The 20,150-nt window shown below is 37.6% G+C and overlaps 1 protein-coding gene across 1 annotated transcript in view; it reads left to right on the top strand.

The window, feature by feature from the left end:
- Window positions 1-10,482: 10,482 nt before the first annotated feature.
- The window catches only part of SPOCK3 (SPARC (osteonectin), cwcv and kazal like domains proteoglycan 3), a 1,090,476-nt gene continuing 1,080,808 nt past the window's right edge, over window positions 10,483-20,150 (top strand). The window contains exon 1 of the mRNA XM_007953465.2: window positions 10,483-10,671. Coding sequence (XP_007951656.1) covers window positions 10,483-10,671 — 189 coding nt within the window. The remainder of the gene's footprint in view (window positions 10,672-20,150) is intronic.

The raw sequence follows: 20,150 nt of genomic DNA, 5'->3' as shown, positions 1-20,150 counted from the left end.
CTTCTATATCCTTCCCTTCAAGGCTCAGGGGTCCAGGATTATCTTCTGTGTCTGTGTTAATTGGTTTCCCTTTTCTTTGTTGTAGAGGGTCTGTGCAGTCTTTATACCTAGTCCGTCATCTTGTCGGCCATACTAATACACCATTTTCAATGAAAGATAGAGCAACTAGAAAGAAACTCAACAAGATGCAGAAGAGCTAAGCAATAAAATCCACCAACTTGACCTTATAGATATCTCCAGAGCACTTCAACCAACAACAACACAATATATATTCTTTTCCAGTGCACATGGAACATTCTCCATGATAGACGATATGTTACATAAAGCAAGCCTCAATAAATTTCAAAATATTGAAATACTGCAAAGCGTCTTCTCAGATTACAGTGCTATCAAATTAGAAATCAACAATAGGAAGATCAATGGATAAAGAGCAAATACATGGAAACTGAACAATATCCTCCTTAAGAATGACTGGGTAATAGAAGAAATAAAAAATGAAATTAAAAAATTCCTTGAATCAAACAAGAAGAAAAACACCACCTACAAAATCTTTGGGACACAGGAAAAGCAGCTATCAGAGGCCAATTTATAGCAATAAATGTACATATCAATAAAGAAGAAAGAGACAAGATCAACACTTTAAATCCACATCTCCCACAATTAGAAAAAGAGCAGCAAGAAAAGCCTAGTCACCAGAAGAAAGGAAGTAATAAAGATTCTAACAAATGTCAGTGAAACAAAAATAGAAAGACAATAGAAAAATTCAGCAAGACTAGAAGTTGGTTTTTTGAAAAGATTAATAAAATTGACAAACCACTAGCAAATTTAACAAAAGAAAAAAAGAAGAAAATACAAATAACAACAGTAAGAAATGAAATGAGTGACATCACAACAGAACCAACTGAAATAAAAAGGATAATATCAGGATACTCTGAAGAACTATACTCCAACAAATTTCAAAATCTGGAAGAAATTGAAAAATTTCTAAAAACACATTACTATTCTTAACTAACAGAGACTGAAGTGGAAAAGTTGAAGGGATCCATAACAAAAGAAGAAATTGAACAGGTCATAAAAAAATGGCCAATAAAAAAAGTCCAGTCCAAAATGGTTTCACCAGAGAATTCTACCAAACATTCAGAGAACTGATACCAATCCTTTTCAAACTATTCCAAAATATAGAAAAGGATGTAATCCTTCCAAATTCATTTTATGAAGCAAGCATAACTTTGACACCAAAACCAGGCAAAGACATCACTCCAAAGGAAAACTACAGATCAATATCCCTCATGAATACAGATGCAAAAATCTTCAACAAAATCTAGTCAATAGACTTCAGTAACATATCAAGAAAATAATTCATTATGACCAAGTGGGGTTCATATCAGGTATGCAGGGATGGTTTCACATTAGAAAAACAATCAACAACATCCATCACATAAATAAAACAAAGGAAAAGAACTACATGATCATATCAATTGATGCAGAAAAGGCATTTGATAAAATCCAACACCCATTCCTAATAAAAACTCTTGGAAAAATAGGAATAGAATGGACATTCCTTAATACAATAAAGGACACATATATAAAACCAACAAACATCATTATTATCAATGGAGAGAGACTGAAACAATTTTCCTTGTGAACAGGAACCAGACAAGGATGTCCTCTATCACCACTTCTATTCAACATTATGTTAGAAGTCCTAGCCAGGGCAATAAGGCAACAAAGAGAAATCAAATGCATCCAAATTGGTAGGGAAGAAGTCAAACTATCCCTATTTGCTGATCATATGACCCTATACCTAGAAAACCCAAGAGACTCAGTAAAATATCTACTAGAACTGAGAGGTTTAGCATAATTGCAGGATACAAGATCAACATCCACAAATCAGTTGGATTCCTCTATACCAGCAAAGAGATTGTTGAAAATGAAATAAGAAAATCAATACCATTTATAATAAACAAAACCAAACTCACTGCTGTCAAGCCAAGTCCGACTCACAGCTACCAAAAAAATAAAATACTTGGGAATAAATCTTACTAGGGACACAAAAGACCTGCACAAAGAAAACTATAAACAACTACATCAAGAAATCATAAGATATCTACATAAATGGAAGAACATCCCATGCTTGTGGATAGGAAGATGGAACATTGTGAAATTGTCAGTTCTACCCAAGGCAATCTATATATTCAATGCAATCTCAATCTAGATCCCATCAACATTCTTTAGGGATATGGAAAAACCAATTACTAACTTTATATGGAAAGGAAAGAGACCTCAGATAAGCAAAGTGCTATTGAAGAAGAACAAAGTAGGAGGTCTTCTTACATTACTTAACCTCAAAACCTACTATACAGCCACAGTATTCAAAACTGCCTGGTATTGGTACAATAACACACACATAGACCAATGGACTAGAATTGAGAACCCAGAAATAGATCTATCAACCTATGGTCAGCTGATCTTTGACAAAGGGCCAAAATTCATTAAATGGGAAAGAGACTGTTTAACAATGATGCTCCTAAAACTGCATATCTATTTACAGAAAAATGATCAAGATCTGTACCGTACACCATACACAAAAACTAACTCCAGATGGATCAAAAGACTTAAATGTGAAACCTAAAACTATAAATTGCCTCAAGGAAAAACTAAGGGCAAGTTTAGGGGACCAGATATATGGCATAGGAGCTCTGATGGTGTAGTACCTAACCCATTTGACTGCTAACCAGAACGCTGGTGGTTCAAACCCACCAGCCACTCCTCAGAAGGAATGTTGGGCAATCTACTTCCGTAGTGATACTGCCTTGGAAACCCAAGGAAGGGTTGCTGAATTGAATCCAACTCGACGGCAATGAGAGTTTTAATATATGGCAGAAATAGAATATCAGGCATAAGCCCAAATGCATAAATAGCAGAAGATAAACTAGATGAATCAAACCTTCTAAAAATTAAATTTTTATGTGCTTCCAAAGATTTCTCCAAGAGAGTCAAAAGAGAACCTACCGATGGGGAAAAAATATTTGGCAACAACGTATCTGACAAGGGACTTATGTCTAGAATTTACAGAAAACACCAACATCTCAAGAACAAAAAGACAAATAATTTAATTAAAAAAATGGGTAGAAACCATGAACAGACACTTCACCGAAAAGGATATTTAGGCAGCCAACAAACATATGAAGAAATATTCACAATCATTAGCAGTTAGAGAGATGCAAATCAAAACAAAAATTACATACCATCTTGCCACAGCATTAGTAGCAAAGTGCAACAAGACAGAAAATAACAAATGCTGGTGAGGATGCAGAGAGATTGGGACTCTCATACACTGCTGGTGGGACTGTCAAATGATACAACCACTATGGAAAGCAATATGGTGATTTCTTAAAAAGTTGGAATTAGAAATAACATTTGACCCAGCAATTCCATTACTAGGTGTGGTAGTTCAGTTTGTGTGTCAACATGGCTTGTCTTGGTTGAGTGGCTGGACAGCTGAATGTAGTATTCCCCATGATGAGACTGGTAATCATCTCCATGGTGGAATCTACTGTGAGCAGCTGAGTAGCTGTCCTAGAGATGTGGTATGCTTACTGTATATAGAGAGAAGCTTTAGGGAATGATCCTTAGCTTATGGCACGCTTGGACCCTGGATATGGCCGTGTTGATGTTCAGCAGCCTGCCATATTCTGCTGACCCTGCGACTTACAATGGACTTGAATTAATGGCCTGGTATGTGATTTGGTAATATCGGGACTGTGCCATTTTATTTGTCGACCTTGGGCTTGTTAGCCTCAGCAGCCAGTAGGTGCCTGAGTGAAGAGATGCCTCTAGTTTCAGGGGGTTGGGAACAAGAGGCAGAGCTGAAGCCCAGGGTCGAGGGACTTTCATACAGCCCTTAGAGCCTGGCACTTTGAACTCGGACTTAAAGCCTCCAAACAGTAAGAGAATAAACTCTTGCTTCTTCATTCCATCCCATTTGTGGTAATTCTGTTAGAGCCATACTAGGTAACCAAAACACTAGGTGTATATCCTAAAGAAGTGAAAGCCAGGACAAGAATAGATATATCCACACCATAGTTCATCGCAACACTATTTATAATCACCAAAAGATGGAAACAACCTAGGTGCCCGTGAAAAGAAGAATGGATAACCAAACTATGGTACATGCACACAATGGAATACTATGCAACCCTAAAGAATAACCTAGAATCTGCAAAACACTGCATAACATGGATGAACTTGGAGGATATTATGTTGAGTGAAATAAGTCAATTACAGAAGCACAAAAATTGTATTAGTCCCTGATTGTAAAAAGTCAAGGAAAGGTTTATATATGGTAGGAAATTATCTTTGTTGGTTACCAAGGGTGGGAGGGAAGGGGAGGGAATACTGCTAGATAGGTAGAGACAAGGATTGATTTGGGTGAAGAGAAGGGCAATGTACCAAATGTGAGTGATCAACATGGTGGGATTGAGGAAGAAGAAGGCATAGAGAGGTGCATGGGAGGTAGAGACAACAAAGATGAACCCTTTTTCACATACAGTACTACATTGTCAGTGAAGGCAAACATTGATATATGGTTGGACAGATGGGTGGACTGGCTGAACCATTAGGTAGATCTATGCAGGGGAATGTGTGCCCAAGACCATGCATAGGGTTGGCAGACAATGTTTCTACAAGTGTATTTATATGTTCTGTAAGAATTCCCAGGTATATAGTAGAGCTGACAAGGGACAAGGTTGTAGTCACTTCCTGGCCACAGCCAGCTACCCAGGGGAGCAAATCATTGGACCTGTGGGCTCGGGACTATACTCGCAGGGGACATCAAGCTCAATTGACATAACGTACTAGGCAAAACATTGCTCTATATTCTACTTTGGCAAATAGTGACTGGGATCATAAAAGCTTTCAAGAGGCCATCTAGATGCAACAATGGGTCTCTCCTCGTCCAGAGCAAAGAAGAATAAAGAAAACCAAAGACATATGGAAACAGTCTAAGCAACTGGTACACCATGTGATCCTCAGCCTATACTATTATGAGACCAGAAGAACTAGATGGTGCCTGGCTACCAGTCAACCACTTGGAGGGGGATCTATGTAGGAGATCCTGGATAGAGTGATAGAACAATGTGGAACAAAACTCAAAATCATTAAAAAAAAAAAAAAAAGGACCAGGTTTGCTGGTCTGATAGTGCCTGATGGAACTACTAAGACTATGGTCCCTAGCTGCCCTTCAGGTCAGGAAGTGAACCTACCCTGTGGCTTCTAGCGAAACAAAAGATAGGCATGTAAGCTGAACATTTACATTAGGTATATACACTCCTTGGAGAGATCAATCATGGGAGAATAGAAGGGCTATGTATGCACAGAGAGAAAGCTTGGGAGGCAGGAGTGCATGGGAGGGAAGGACACAGGGAAGAGGTAACTATGGAGAGGAAGTGGGAGGGGAGCTGTTGCATTGTAGTAAATTATAGTCAATGTCATAAGACAAAGTGTATGTGAGCTGCTGTGTGGAAAGGGAATTTGCTCTGTAAATTTTCACCCAAATCACAATAAAAAGGAAAAAAAAAAAAGTTTTACAGCTTTGGAAATTGTAGGAGGTGGTTCTTCTCTGTCTTACAGAGCTCTGAGAATAGAGATAAATAAATGGAGTTTTAGTGGGGAAGGAAAGATATAAAAGCAGCAGAATTGAAAAAAAAAAAAAAAAACAGGAAAAGATGTTTCAAACAGAGAAGTTTCTGTGTAGGGGGAAAGTTCTAGAAACAATATAGCATGATCATTCTCAAGAACTTTATAGACCATTAAAATCATACCCTTGCGAAAGTTGTCAAGACTAAATGACAACATGTATGTGAAGTGTCTAGCACACAGAAGATATGCCATAATTTGAACTTTTCTTTATATCCCCGTAATGGTTAGAGATAACAACAGAATACTGCACATTTTATAGTAGCTGAGAAAGAAAATAAGCTATGAAAGACAACTGAATGTGTGTCCATGTGTGAATTTAAAGAAATGAAGTTTTATTTAAGGTATTCACAGGTGTCAATTTCATTTAAGCTGTTCATAGTTGTCAATTTCAAAGTTAGTTATAAATGGAGTCCCTGACATAGTGTGCTTAGTATTTCTATTTCTAGAACCATTGATAATCTGAAATTATGGAGAACAAAATGTAGAAAAGAAATAGATTTACTAATAATAAAAAAATACCTAGCAAAAGTGTCCTGCATATATTTGATTTTTGATTTTTGTTGATTAACTAAATGTTTAATAGACAAAGAGTTGGAAGGATAAATAACCACAAACATATAGTTCCAGCTGGGAATGGCTCTAACATTGACTTTTCATTATATGAATAAACTATTATTTTTCATAAAGTGACAGAAGTGACAGAAAATGGAGGCTTTGACTTGTGTCTTGTTGGGTAAAGCATGATTTGGAAACACACCCTCAGGTTCCAGTCCTGCTACTTAGTTTTCTGCCACTACTGTCTTCCTCTGCCCACACTACACTCCATTCAACTTTTTGGTTTCTTAGCTTCTCCAATTCCCTTGACTGGCTCTCAATAAAATTTAGAAGCAGTCCGTGAATTACTCCCCTCTGTGCCCACCCATTTGGCCCTCCCAAGTTCATAACTATCCCTCCCATATCTTACCTACAACCTAATATTCTTCCTGTATTTTTTCCTGCTGTGATTTACTCTCAGCAAGCTTTCATTTAGTCTTCACTGAGGTGTTAAATGATAACCGTGGTGTTAACTGAAGTGTGGTCCCTCTCTGAATAATTTACATTCAAAAGCAGGGTCTGGGAAGAACCAAAAATTCTGTCATGTAGGAAGACTGAGAGGAGTCTTCCCCTGTGATTAACATCACAAGTAGTAAACTTGTACTTCCACTACTAACATTCACAGAAGCCTAACCTTGATAAGTGTATCTTTTAAAAGGAGAGATTTAATGAGCTCTGGTACTAGTGAAGGAGCTCTGGGGATGCAGTGGCTAAAGTATTTGCCTGCTAACTACAAGTTAGGTAGTTCAAACCCACCAACTGCTCCAGGGGAGAAAGATGAGACAGTCTGCTTCATGAAAGTTTTATAGCCTTAGAAACCCTATGGGGCAGTTCTCTGTACTATAGGTTGTTATGAGTCAGAATCAACTTGTTGGCAGTGTATTTGGTTTTGGCTTTGGTTGGTACCAGTGAGGACCCATATCAGATCACACGAAGTCCACTGAAGATAGGCTCACTCTACGTCTTGACTCATAGAATTTGAAACATGCAATCTCCTGGTAAATCCTATCGTACTGACAGATCTGAAGTTTGGTACCATATCAGAGGTTTTACTCCCAGGGTGCACTCAACTGTCATTGCTGGTTTTTCAACAGATGTTTGCAACCTGGAGCAATCCACCTGGAGGTGTATTTTGGGAAGTTGCCACTGATAGCTAAATGTGAAGAGAGTCTATGAACATGTCAGGGTCAGCAATGAAATATTTGCATTTTGGGAGGAAACAAACCAAAACAAACCCACTGCTATTGAGTCAATTTCAACTCATAGCAACTCTATAAGCAGAATAGAACTACCTCATAGGGTTTCCAAGGCTGTAAATCCTTGTGGAAAGACTGCCTCATCTTTCTCCTACAGAGTGGCTGGTTGGTTTGAACTGCTGACTCTTCTGTTAGGAGCCAAATGCTTAAACTACTATGCTATCAGAGTTTTGAGGAAAATAAGGGCATAAAAATAAACATATGAGTTTCCATATATGTAAAGGTGATCACATTACCCTTGGAAATTAAACAGTAAAAAACAAACTCACTGCTATCAAGTTGATTTTGACTCTTAGTGACCCCTCCTTGGTTTCCGAGCCAGTATCTCTACGGAAGTAGATTGCCTAGTCTTCCTTCTGAGGAGTGGCTGGTGGGTTTGAATCATCAGTTTTCTGGTTAACAATCAAATACCTTAGGCACTATGTCAGCGGAGCTCCCTAGAAAGTAAATACTATGCTAAAATATATAATGAACACTAAAGGAATAGGATATCACTCCTCATCAAAAACATATAACAACATACTTTTTTTTTTTTTAAAAAAAAGGCAAATTACAATTATTGGAAGGGATATTTTTATTTTTAAAGTTACTGATTCCAGCAGTGCATCAGAGTTTCAGTTAAGACATACTTTCTATGTTTTCCCCATTGAATTTAAATAAAAGAGAATGAGATTTTTAAGAATGTTGAAATAATTTTGTTGAATTGAGAGGAAAATGTTTTCTCAAATTTAGAATAAGAGAAGTAAGGATAGGGGTTAGGAGGCTTGCAGACCAGGAAGCAGGAAGAGGTGATGGTGAAGGATGGAGCCCCTAACTATTTTCTTAATGATGTCCTAAACAAGAATGGGGAGCTCTGGTAGCATAGTGGCTAAGACACTTGCCCGCTAACCAGACGGCTGGCGGATCAAACCCACCAGCCACTCCTTGGAAGGAAGGTTGGGCAATCCTACTTCTGTAGTGATACTGCCTCGGAAACCCAAGGAGGGGTCGCTATGAGTTGGGTTCCTCGATGGCACATAACAGCAACAACAAACAAGAATGAGAATTGACTAACATACATGCCATTGCCAGCAGTGATTTGAGAATCAATGTGCATCAGTGTTCTTCATCTGGAATATGTTTACATCAGTCTGGGGTTCTACGGATTGCAATGCAAATTCTGCTTTTCTTCCTTTTTTCCTTCTTTCCTTCCTATCATTCATCAGAGTAAAAATGAAGAAAATTGACAAAAAAAATCTTTTTATAGACTTAACATTTCCTTTTATTTTATATGTTGCAAATTATTCTTTTAACAAATAGTATGCATACATTTTAATCCTACATTAAAAAAATTAGAATTAATATTGATTAATCATTGTGTTTAATTGCTACTTTAACATAGTTTTGAAAAAAAATTACACAAGAGTAAAATATAAAATTGAAAGAGAAAATGTGATCAGAAAGTATTGCTGCTACTCATGTAACTCCTGAAGTTTTGGAAGCTATGGACATAATAGAAATATCTAATAATTTAGGTAGAGCTATACAGTTTCATTTCAGCTCCTTACGGCAACATAAATCTCTTGATCTACATTTAATATACACTTAACCTAAATTCTCCATGTGAGAGAGATTCCCTTGATCAGATTTTATTTATACGGAGTTACCACTTATTTTGTTTTAGTTTATTTAGGGTAAATGGAAAAGGCAATGGAGAGGTAATTATTTTGTCATTAATAAAGTTTTGGACCCTAAATTAGTGTTTTGATCTCAAAGTTGTTTTCCTTCTTTGCAGGAGGAAGACATATACTGGGCATTAAAAGTTTTTGATTGAGATTCTAGAACGTAAAATATAGTTGTGAAATGACTTTTTTGAAGGGAAAATGCATCTACAATATGTGCGAGATTTAGGTATTCTCAAACTTCTTCTGTGGTAAAGAGTCCCTTAAAAAAAAAAAAAAAGTAAGGGAGGAAGGAAGAAAGGAAGGAATCTCCACCCGTCAATATGTAAATTTGCCATCTGTAATAATCCATAAATTCATGGAAACAAACTTAAATTTTCTGAGATTAAACAGATTTCTCAAGGTCCAACACATGGGCTTACTTTAGAGCGGAGCTCAGTCCTATAAGATAGAAAGTCCAGAGCGATTCTTGATTTGGTGATGCATAAAGTTTTCTTCAGAGTTCATTTCCAAAGTCAGCCTGGGTATCCCCGAAATTGCAGCGCAGAGGCAAATATGGGAGATAGCTCCTTTTAGTGTTAAATAAATGCAGGAGCAGAGAGAAACCAGGCTGTCTCCTGAACGTGAGAACCTCTTCTGGAGGGGAGAGGTTAGAAAGCGAGATAAGGAGTCCAAGGCGAGGAGCTAATGCATCCTCTGGCTCCAGCCAAGCGTCGCTTCCGGAGCCTATTGCCGCTTGGATAGAGCGTGAAGGTGGTGGAATAGTAGGCGGTGGAGGAAGAAGCAAAAAGGAGGTGGGGGAGGGAGGGGGTGAACCGAGGGGAGTAAGCGAGGGAGCAGTGCGGGGGTGGGGGGGAGGGTGGAGATGGGGGGAGAGCGCCGGGCGCAGGGAGCTGAGTGGACTGCTCCAGACCGCGGCGCGTGCGGCAGCTCCTGAAAGCAGTGAGTTAGCAGCGCAAGGCTACATTTCCAGCAGGAGCTTCGAGCACTGTACCGGCTCAGAACAAGGTGATGTTACTGGAAGCGTTTTTGCCCATATGGGGTCCTGCGGCTGGGGCTTCCTTCCTTATACCCACCTCCCATCCCCCGGGTCTGCTGGTTTGTCTGTGCGCGGGTTTGGGGGTAAAGCCTGCGGGGAGGCTGCATCAACGTTCCTGCACGTAGAGTCCTTCTACCCCGGTCGTTGCTGATGCATGTTTCCCAGAGTCGCCCCGGTCTTCGTACTCCTTGTTTGACACTGTCCACCCCTCCGGTTGTGTCTCCTTCCCCAGATGCTCAAGGTATCAGCCGTATTGTGTGTGTGTGCAGCCGCTTGGTGCAGTCAGGCTTTTGCTGATGCCGCCGCGGTGGCTGCGGCCGGGGGGCGTTCGGACGGCGCTAATTTTCTGGATGATAAACAATGGCTCACCACAATCTCTCAGTATGACAAGGAAGTCGGACAGTGGAACAAATTCCGAGACGTAAGTGCTGCGCACCTCCGTCTTCGGGCACGCGCGCGGGCTCGTGCTGCTCTGAGGCTGGGGCCAGGGCGGCAGGGTGGTCTGTAGAGGCTAGGCTCAGTTTTCCCAGGAGAGAGGTGTTGGCTAACTAGGTAGCGCGCACCGCTGGTGGAGAAGTTAGCGGTACAGTATGCCCCAATCCTGGCTAGTGCATGTGGAAGATTTTTTGGATATTCAAGAGTTCGGATCTCACCAGGTGTCCAATCTTCTTTCCGCTTACCCACTATTCCTCTATACCTCCCTCACCTGCCCACTAAAGGCTTGTAAAGCGTTGTATCTACCTTCTCAACTTTTTGAATGGTGTTTCTGGCACTAGTATACGGCAGATGTGCCTTGGCGATGTATTGCTACTAAAGTAACTAGGATCGATCCCGTTACTAATGGTCCATTAAGGAATTTGAGGGGGGAGATAGGAAGATGTAAGATTTATAAATGCTCGCTTTCCACGGGTGGGAGGTTGTTTGGCGGCGCCAGTCGGCAGAAGTTGAACTGCTCCTGATTATATAAAATTGCTGATCAGATTTGTGCTTCGGCATTAACTTTAATCCAGTGCGATGCACTCGATTACGTTTTATTCTAAAATGAATCACTGCCGTAAAAACTGCGGACGTTTGTTTTGCAGGTGGCAGCTACAACTGGGTTCATCTGTAGGCTATCTTGAGAGTTTCCTAAGGGGTTATTAAGACAGAGACAGGTTAGAAGACTCCCAAGGATCAATTGTTTGCTTTGAAGCCAGTGGCCTTGACATGGTACTCATTTTTTTTCACCTGATCTGAATGGAACCTAGTAAAAGTCGCTCCTATGAAGAGCAGGATTGCTCTCCACGCAGTCAACTTGTTTGTCCAAGTGAAGGGCTGCCCCTGGCTGCTGCTGAATGCCCCCAGCACGCTATTAAAGGTCATTTGACCTGAATGGGAGCAAGAGGTATTCACTGACACATTGCTGTTCTTTTACTGTGGTATTTAAGAGAATTTCTAGTGGAATCGGTCTGCAATCTATTGCGTGGAGATGAGTTAACTTCTTTATCACCTCACATCCTGTCACGATTTCTATAAATGAAAGCCTACGTTCGTTTTCCTCCTGACTCTTCTCCCAACACCCCTTACATAAAGTTACTGACAAGCCAAAGCTGCGATGTTGCTTAGCCTGACAAAAAGGATCCCTGTAAAAACACTAATATGTACTATAAATAAAGGTGAAGCTACTTGATGCGAGTTAGGTAATAGATACACAAATGAGAATGATAGTATTTGATGGAAAACTTTGTCTTACATGCTTTAGGAACAAAGCTTAAATATCATTTTATTGCTAAATGAATGTTCTTATAAAAGCAAACCCTTGCATATTTGTTTTATGTAAGTATATATTAGTATTCAATGCCATCAAAAAGCCAAGCAAGAAGGTGAGATATTTCTAAACCTGGAAAAGAATTTCTGTTCATGATGCCCTCCTTTGGGAAAACAGATTGTTTTGTCAGTATTTTAACGATACTTTACATTATGATGTTTTATTACTCAATGGCTGTTTTAAAATCTTTTAAAAAATATGTTTTTGGTTTTCTTCCCTAACATGTATTTTAAATCTTGAGTATCTAAATATTCCTTGATTTTTTGCAACAAACTTTATTGAATTGTTATTGAGAATGCAAATGTTTTATTCTGTGTGTAATATATCTTGGGGATTTGTACATCCTTTCCTTTGTCTCTAACATTGCCTTTATCCATAATGTCTGACTGATTTAGGTTCTATGCGAGCAACAAGTCTACTCTGAGACAATTTGTGAATGTGTTTGGTTCAAGATATGGAGGCAAGCTGAGTTGCCTGCTATGAGAATTAAACATTCTAGAATTCATGCCACCAACTTCAATAGAGTAGAATACTTTGATACCGTAGTATATTTAGTTACTCTTATATGATCTCAGGAAAAAGTCCATCAAATTATGTTAAACTTTTATAATAAAGGATTTATTGAGTATAAGAAATGCATGAAAATGTAATAATGATTTATTTGAAAAACACAGATCAGGTTTTAATATTACCATTTTAGTGAGGCAATTATATTTTTGCAAAGATGACTTTAGGAGAGCATGGAGAGATAATTGCTATCATTGTTTCCCCTTTAACCACCTGTTGCTTATTATTTACATGATAAAATGTGTGCTGGCCTTTGGCTTCTCAAATAGTAACCCAGAATGCATAATATAAATTCCTTATTTAGACCACCCATTTAATGACTTATTTTGTTGTTTTCTTTACCTTTGCAGTGAATCATTACCTTAAATTTTTGACTGGTCTTTTAGGATGTTGTTTACTTTTATTTCATTTTCAATCATAAGCACATAGTTACAGGGAATAGCTTGAATTAAGAATGTGCTGTATGAATATACCTTTCAGTGTTCTGCATCAGAATTGATATCTGAAATAATTCAGTTTAAACTAAGGCAAGGAAACAAGGAACTTTAAACTTCTTATTGTCAAAACACTTTAACTGAAGCCCTTTGTGTAGTGCTTTGGTTCCATAGAAATAAATTTACTTTCATTTAGAACAAAACTTTAAGATGTCTCACAGTAATTGATAACGAAATTAATCTTTGCCCTTCTTTTTTGACTGGTTTATACAATCTGTTATTTTACAGGTATTTCAGAAGTTTTGAACAATGCCTTCTTTTGAATAATATTTGAAAATCAAGTTATCACTACTGTAATTGAATGGTTTTAATAATAAATATTGCTCTTAATATATATTATATGTAGTATAATTATGAGAGTGTATTTTGTAAGTAATAAAGCTTTAGAAATAAGGAGCATGGATATGAAGTGTTACGTGAAAATAGAAAATATATGAGCCACTGTTACTAATCACTGATTTTCTAAACTTCTTCCAATATAATTCACAGAGAAATAATAAAATCAAAGGCAGGATTAAATGAATAAGTATTAACATGGAACAAACGTCAAATAATTTTGACCATTCTATATTATCTACACTCATTTTATGAAGCTGTGCTAGTTTTTTGCCCTTGAAAGTATCGAGAATGCAATTAAAAAGATACAGATAAACTTTATCCTTTTGAAAACAGCATATTTGTTATTAGTAAAACAATTCTAGTCAACATTTTAATCTCCATGATTTACAAAAAATAAAAGTTAAGTTTAACCTAAAGGGATATAAAGAATTCCACAGATTTTAAAGTAAATAGAGAAGTTAGAATCAATGTATTATATTCACAGTATAATTATGTGATCTTAAAAACCAAAAACAAGAAAAAAAAAATCGAAACCCCAGACAATAGCTTATGTTAGGTATATACACTGGTTGCATGCTGTTTCCTACTTTTTTTTTTTTAGCTCGATTCAGTAGCAATCAAATCAAGAACACACAGTTCCTCAGTGGGGGAAGTGTAGAAGTCATTAGGAAGACAGACAAACCTATCAGTACCTTCACAAAAGCATAGGTGAAGCGTTCTCTCACTGCATTCTTGCATGTTACAAGTGCATGTATATATCTATTACGAGGGTTGGAAATAATTGTGAGTAAACTGAATCATTATTAGTCCAAATAGCTCAAAAACTATGCATTACAAACATTTACATTGTATAATATTAATTAAACCATATACATTATGTAACAAGGGTGCATGAAATTGGAAAACCAATGAGTTAATTGGTAATCCATGATATAATATGATCATCGACTCTTGCATTACTAATTCCACTGAAGTTGATAGAATGATGAAGAATGATGAAAAAGAAACAAAAATGTATGAGAAGACCGCAAATGCTATATTATGGGAGTGATATAATAAAAATATAGCAAAAGTAATAGTGGTCACGTGTTAATGTTACATAAATCATATGAGGGGACCATGATTGTACCTTTAAATCAAAATTCAAATGGCTTTGGTTAGATTTGTATGTCAGTAAGAATAGCTGGGGTTCATTTTGAACTTTAAGAAATGTTTACTATTTCTGCTACTGAGACCATAATCAACTTCAATTTAAATTTATTCCATGTCTTTACTGCCCTTTGTTGTTGTTGTTATGTGCCATCGAGTCAAACCCGACTCATAGCAACCCCTCCTTGGGTTTCCGAGGCAGTATCACTACAGAAGTAGGATTGCCCAACCTTCCTTCCGAGGAGTGGCTGGTGGGTTTGAACCGCCAGCCGTCTGGTTAGCAGGCAAGTGTCTTAGCCACTATGCTACCAGAGCTCCCTTTAGATGTATTGAAAATAGTGCTAAAGTTCTACCTGTGGCTTAACAAAATTCACCTTAATACAATTGAAAGGCCATATAAAATGCTGTGAAAATGTAAAATATAGGTTGAAGTGTGTCAGAGGTACTCAAGTTGTAAGCTGACATTTTTCAGATTTAAGGAGACTAAATAGTAAGTAGGAAGGAAGGTTGGGCAATCCTACTTCCGTAGTGATACTGCCTCGGAAACCCAAGGAGGGGTCGCTATGAGTCGGGGCCGACTCCATGGCACATAACAACAACAACAACAAATAGTAAGTAAATCTTTTTTGTTTTCTTTTTATTTCCCTTTTTCATTTCTTTTGCGGTTCTTGCATGTACAGATTATGTAAGAGATAATGGCTGATGCTGTGGGTTATTTCCTGGCATTAGACTGCTAACCAGAAGGCTGGCGGTTCAAACCCACCAGCCACTCCTCGGAAGGAAGGTTGGGCAATCTACTTCCATAGTAACACTGCCTCGGAAACCCAAGGAGGGGTTGCTATGAGTCGGATCCAACTCGATGGCAGTGTACTTGCATGGTGCTGTAAGTACAGAGGAGTAAAGGCCTGAGAGTCAATCAACATCTACTACTATTAGAAAGTAAAGAAAGCAATGGGTTTTTATGTTTAGTCTGAATCAAGTGCTCTGTTGCTTTGTAAGGCATTATAATAAATAATAATAATAAAATAACAACAACTACAACAATCAAACACATGAAAACAAGAGAGTCTTTAAAGACTTTTCTCTCAGTATTCTCTTTTGGTTTATGACTCACCACGATTATATTTCTTAAATAGCAAGCATACCCTTAGGACATAGGGCTTATTCTAGGTGGTACATGAAATAGGCAGCAGAGTTTTACTGCTTTATTTTGTACAATATGTGCCAGAATTAAATTAAAGAAGATTAGGAATTTGTAGAAAGTTAACAAAGTATATCACTACTCACTTTCTCAGAATATTTTTCTCAGTAAGGGATATCCAATTTTGGAAGTGTACATTTTTAGTGTTCCTCGTTCCTCACTATGAATGTCTTTAACTGTGATAACCACATATATTTCCTCATAGCCAAAAACATAGGCTTTCCTTGGGAATTTTTTACAGTTTATTCCTTCCATTATCATGAGTATTTTTTTATTTTTTCTTCTAATGTTTGGATGATTGTAGGCATTATGTTTACAAATTCTTATAAAACTTTGTATACAGTATCTACATTTTGAGATTAGAACTGGTGAAAACTGTTGTTGTTGTTGTTGTTGTTGTTATGTGCCGTCAAGTCAAACCCGACTCATAGCGACCCCTCCTTGGGTTTCCGAGGCAGTATCACTACAGAAGTAGGATTGCCCAACCTTCCTTCCGAGGAGTGGCTGGTGGGTTTGAACCGCCAGCCGTCTGGTTAGCAGGCAAGTGTCTTAGCCACTATGCTGTAGCATGTCCTAATACATATATTGGATTATTATTTGTATTGTTTAAAACATGAAGAGATTTAATAATCAGAGAGGAAACTGACTTAAGAGATGCAATAGGCAGTCTAACAATTCTGGGGCCAATGAAGAATTATAGCATTGTCTGTCTTGACCCCTGTTCTTGTAATTTCAGTTCTAGTTGTGCTTTCAGTCCATGGTTGTGGTTTGACTTCCCCATTTTCCATTTTATTCCCCTTACCCTACCTCTACCATGTTCATCAGTAAAGGTTTAAGACTGGTTCACGTCACAGAGCCTGGATGCCCTGCAGGAAGATGTTGCACTCTGTTTGCTTCAGTAAAAGACTATTGGAAACCCTATGGGGCAGTTCTAATATGTCCAATGGAGTCTTTATGAGTTGGAATCTATTCGATGGCAGTGAGTTTTTAACGAGTTTTGTCAAGTCAGGCGTCACATGAGGAAGGCAGGTCAGAGAAAGTTCACTGACCTGCTATTTTCTAAGACAGAATCTTATGCATAGCTGATGCTAGATTACCAGGAGTCATCAAGAAGTCTAAAGTGATTAGAAAATTTAGTAAGTTCATCATAGCTCATTCTGACAAATACCAATCAGAAGGAAGCAGAAAACACTTCTAAAATGTCTTTAAGACACCAAGGTGTTTTTTTTTTTTGTCCTGGTGATGTTTTCTGTATTTCATAATTGAGAGCATGATCTCCTTATATCATTTGCTTTTAACTATATGTCACAGCGTGCCTGCCTGGTCCATATGAGAATCCAGTTTGTTTGAGATTATATGCTTAAATTTTTCAGATAGATATACAAAAGGAACACTATGTACTGCTATAAAGCTTTATTTCCCTATTCTTAAAATCAGACAACGAGGTGGAACGTTTTCCCATTTCTTGATTCTGATCCAGGGTGGCATGTTATGTTCTTATATAACTTTAGTTTTCATGGTTTTTTGATCTGGGTCAGAATTTAATCAATTAGTTATAAAAGGATATTTTCTTTGAGTCTTCTACACACACCAACAACTCCTATAAGCTTTTGGATTTTTAACATGTATTTTCCTGTTTATAGAAATCCTTTTCTCTTTTCTACTCTTTATACCTCTACTAGTTTACAGATTTGGCTATCACATTCAACAGTGGAAACCCTCTAGGAATAGAATTATAACCTACTTCCCCTCAGTCACAGTCCACTGAGGTGACTGGAAGAACTTACGGACAAGTAGTAGTGCTCTAGCATTGGTACACTAACTGGCTCAGAGGAAGCAGTAGAAAATATTTACTCAAAAAAGTAATATTATATTTAGTGTGCATTGCCAACTGAACAGCTCTTAATTAAAGGCTGTTAGAACTCTGTTGTCTTTTATTGGCCATTTCTGTTTCTGACCTCCTTGAGTCAAGTTTTGTAATTAAAATGAAAATTTAATTTTCATAAAGAAATAATGTTTCCAGTAATAAACTCTGTTAGTACTAAACACCAAAATGGAATTGCTGTTGCAACTCTGTGATGTGCAGTTTTAGAATAGTCAGTAATTGGTGGTGATGGTATGCCTTTTAGCAATCTTTCTGCAAATTTTTCCAATTCTTTTCCTAGATTCTTCCTTGATAACATAATTTTATTACTCTGAAATCTTTAAAGCTATCTTGCTGCTTACTAATATAAAATTCCAGTATCTTCCCTCTCTTATCGAACTACTAAACTTCAATTAATGTTTGATGAATGAAAATGTTTCATACACAGTCTTGATTAATTTCTTGTACTTCTGCCTTGTTTAGAATTTCCATTGTATTGATCAGATTAAGTTCCTGTAGCAGAGACCTTGATCATAGTGGCTCAATTAAGATATGGGAGCTCTGGTGGCATGGTGCCTAAGGCATTTGACTGCTAATCAGAAGGCTGGAAGCTCAAACCTACCAGCCACTCCTCGAAAGGAAGACTGGGCAATCTACTTCCGTAGAGACACTGCCTCAGAAACCCAAGGAGGGGTCGCTATGAGCTCAATTAAGATAGGATATTATTTACCAGCCACATTGTTGTTGCTGTTAGTTGCCTTGGAGTCGACTCCAACACATAGCAACACATGTGTATGTAGAACTGCCTTATAGTGTTTTCAAGTCTGTGACCTTTTGGAAGTTGATCACTAGGCCTATCATCTGAGACAATTTTGGATGGATTTATACTTCCAGTATTTTGTCTAGCACAGTTGAGTGTTTAACCATCTGCACCATGCAAAGTTTCTTTTCTCAACCATGTTGCCAAGCAGAAATGAACGGTCCAAGGTTGGAGTTTTCATGGTCACTTTTCTGTGCACTGCTATTTTCTTTCTAGCAGGGAGCAACTTAAGAGAAGATCTAAGACAAGTAGCTTGTCCTAAAAGTGACTTAGACATTGTCACATTGACTTCTACTTATATCCTACAGGCCTGAACTTACTTACTTGGCTATACCTAGCTGCTGAGGAGACTGGGAAATGTCTAAGTATTTCTTGACAATAAATAAGAAAATATTTGGTACTGGAAGAAAAGTATTGAGAACTATGATATATGGTCATACTGTTTCAACCACCTAAATATCTTTTGAATATATTTTTAGTCTCCAACCTTATCACCACTGCTAGGAATTATCTTTGTTGATCATATATCTTGCTTTCAATGTTTTTCCTTCCTAATTTCAGATAATCTCTTTATTCTGTCTGCTATGAGAGATGGGATGAGTACTGCTAGCCAGGGTAAAAGAGGAATACATTGCAGAAACTTCAGGGCAAGTAATCTTTACTTTCTAAGGGGAAAAGTTGAAAGCTAAAAACAAAACAAAACAAAAAACAAAGAATATCCAGTCATGTTATCACATTAAGGAATGCCTTCATTTAATGGTGGACCCTATGTCATTTTTATTGAAATCAATTAAAGTATTTTCTGTAAAAACTTTGGGGTGTGGGTCTTAGGTCATTGTTCCAGAACAATCTTGTATTAATGACTGGTGGGAAAGAATTAGAATTTACTTCTCACACCCTTTAATTGAAATGCATGATACTCTTTATAGCTAAGACCTGTTTTCTCTGGTGCAGAAAAAAGGAAGGTACCATTAATGCAAAATACCTGGAATAATACTAGAAATAATGCCATTGCTGGGTTCATGTAGCTCTTATTCTTGGAAATAAAAACAACTCTTTTTAGCACTGGTATTTCTAGGGCAATTATGAGATAGAACTGCAACAAGTCAGATTATCGAGATTTGCCACAAACATTTTACACTTTTAATTCTTTGTTTCATATAGTTAGAAACGGCTCGTTATGAGGATGGCCAGGCTCTGTCTGGATAAACCATAAGCAGAGATGGAAAATTACAATAATTGTCAGTTGGCTTTCTTCTTTTTTTTTCCCAAAGAGAATCCTGACCCCTTTCTTCTTCATATTTCCTGACTGAAAACGTAGTATTTTTTAATTCCTTTTTCTTATATATTCATGATGTGGTTATTCACAAGTGGTACATATATAAATGTTGGTGATATTTCACTTGCACTTATATTTTGAATCTAATATTTAATTTGATCCATATTTGTGCCCATTCCAAAGAAAGGTGATCCCACAGACTGTGGAAATTATAGAACGATATCATTAATATAGCACGGAAGTAAGATCTTACTGAAGATAATTCAGAAATGTTTGCAGCAGTCTATTGACAGAGACCTTCCAGAGGTTCAAGCCGGATTCAGAAGAGATGTGAACAAGGGATATCATAGCTGTTGTCAGATGGATCTTGGCTCAAGGCA

This window comes from Orycteropus afer, unplaced genomic scaffold (genome assembly GCF_000298275.1).
Source record: "Orycteropus afer afer isolate SDZICR_OR568_19922 unplaced genomic scaffold, OryAfe1.0 scaffold00395, whole genome shotgun sequence".
Classification (NCBI taxonomy): Eukaryota; Metazoa; Chordata; class Mammalia; order Tubulidentata; family Orycteropodidae; genus Orycteropus; species Orycteropus afer.
This window is presented reverse-complemented; position numbering and strand designations above follow the sequence as displayed.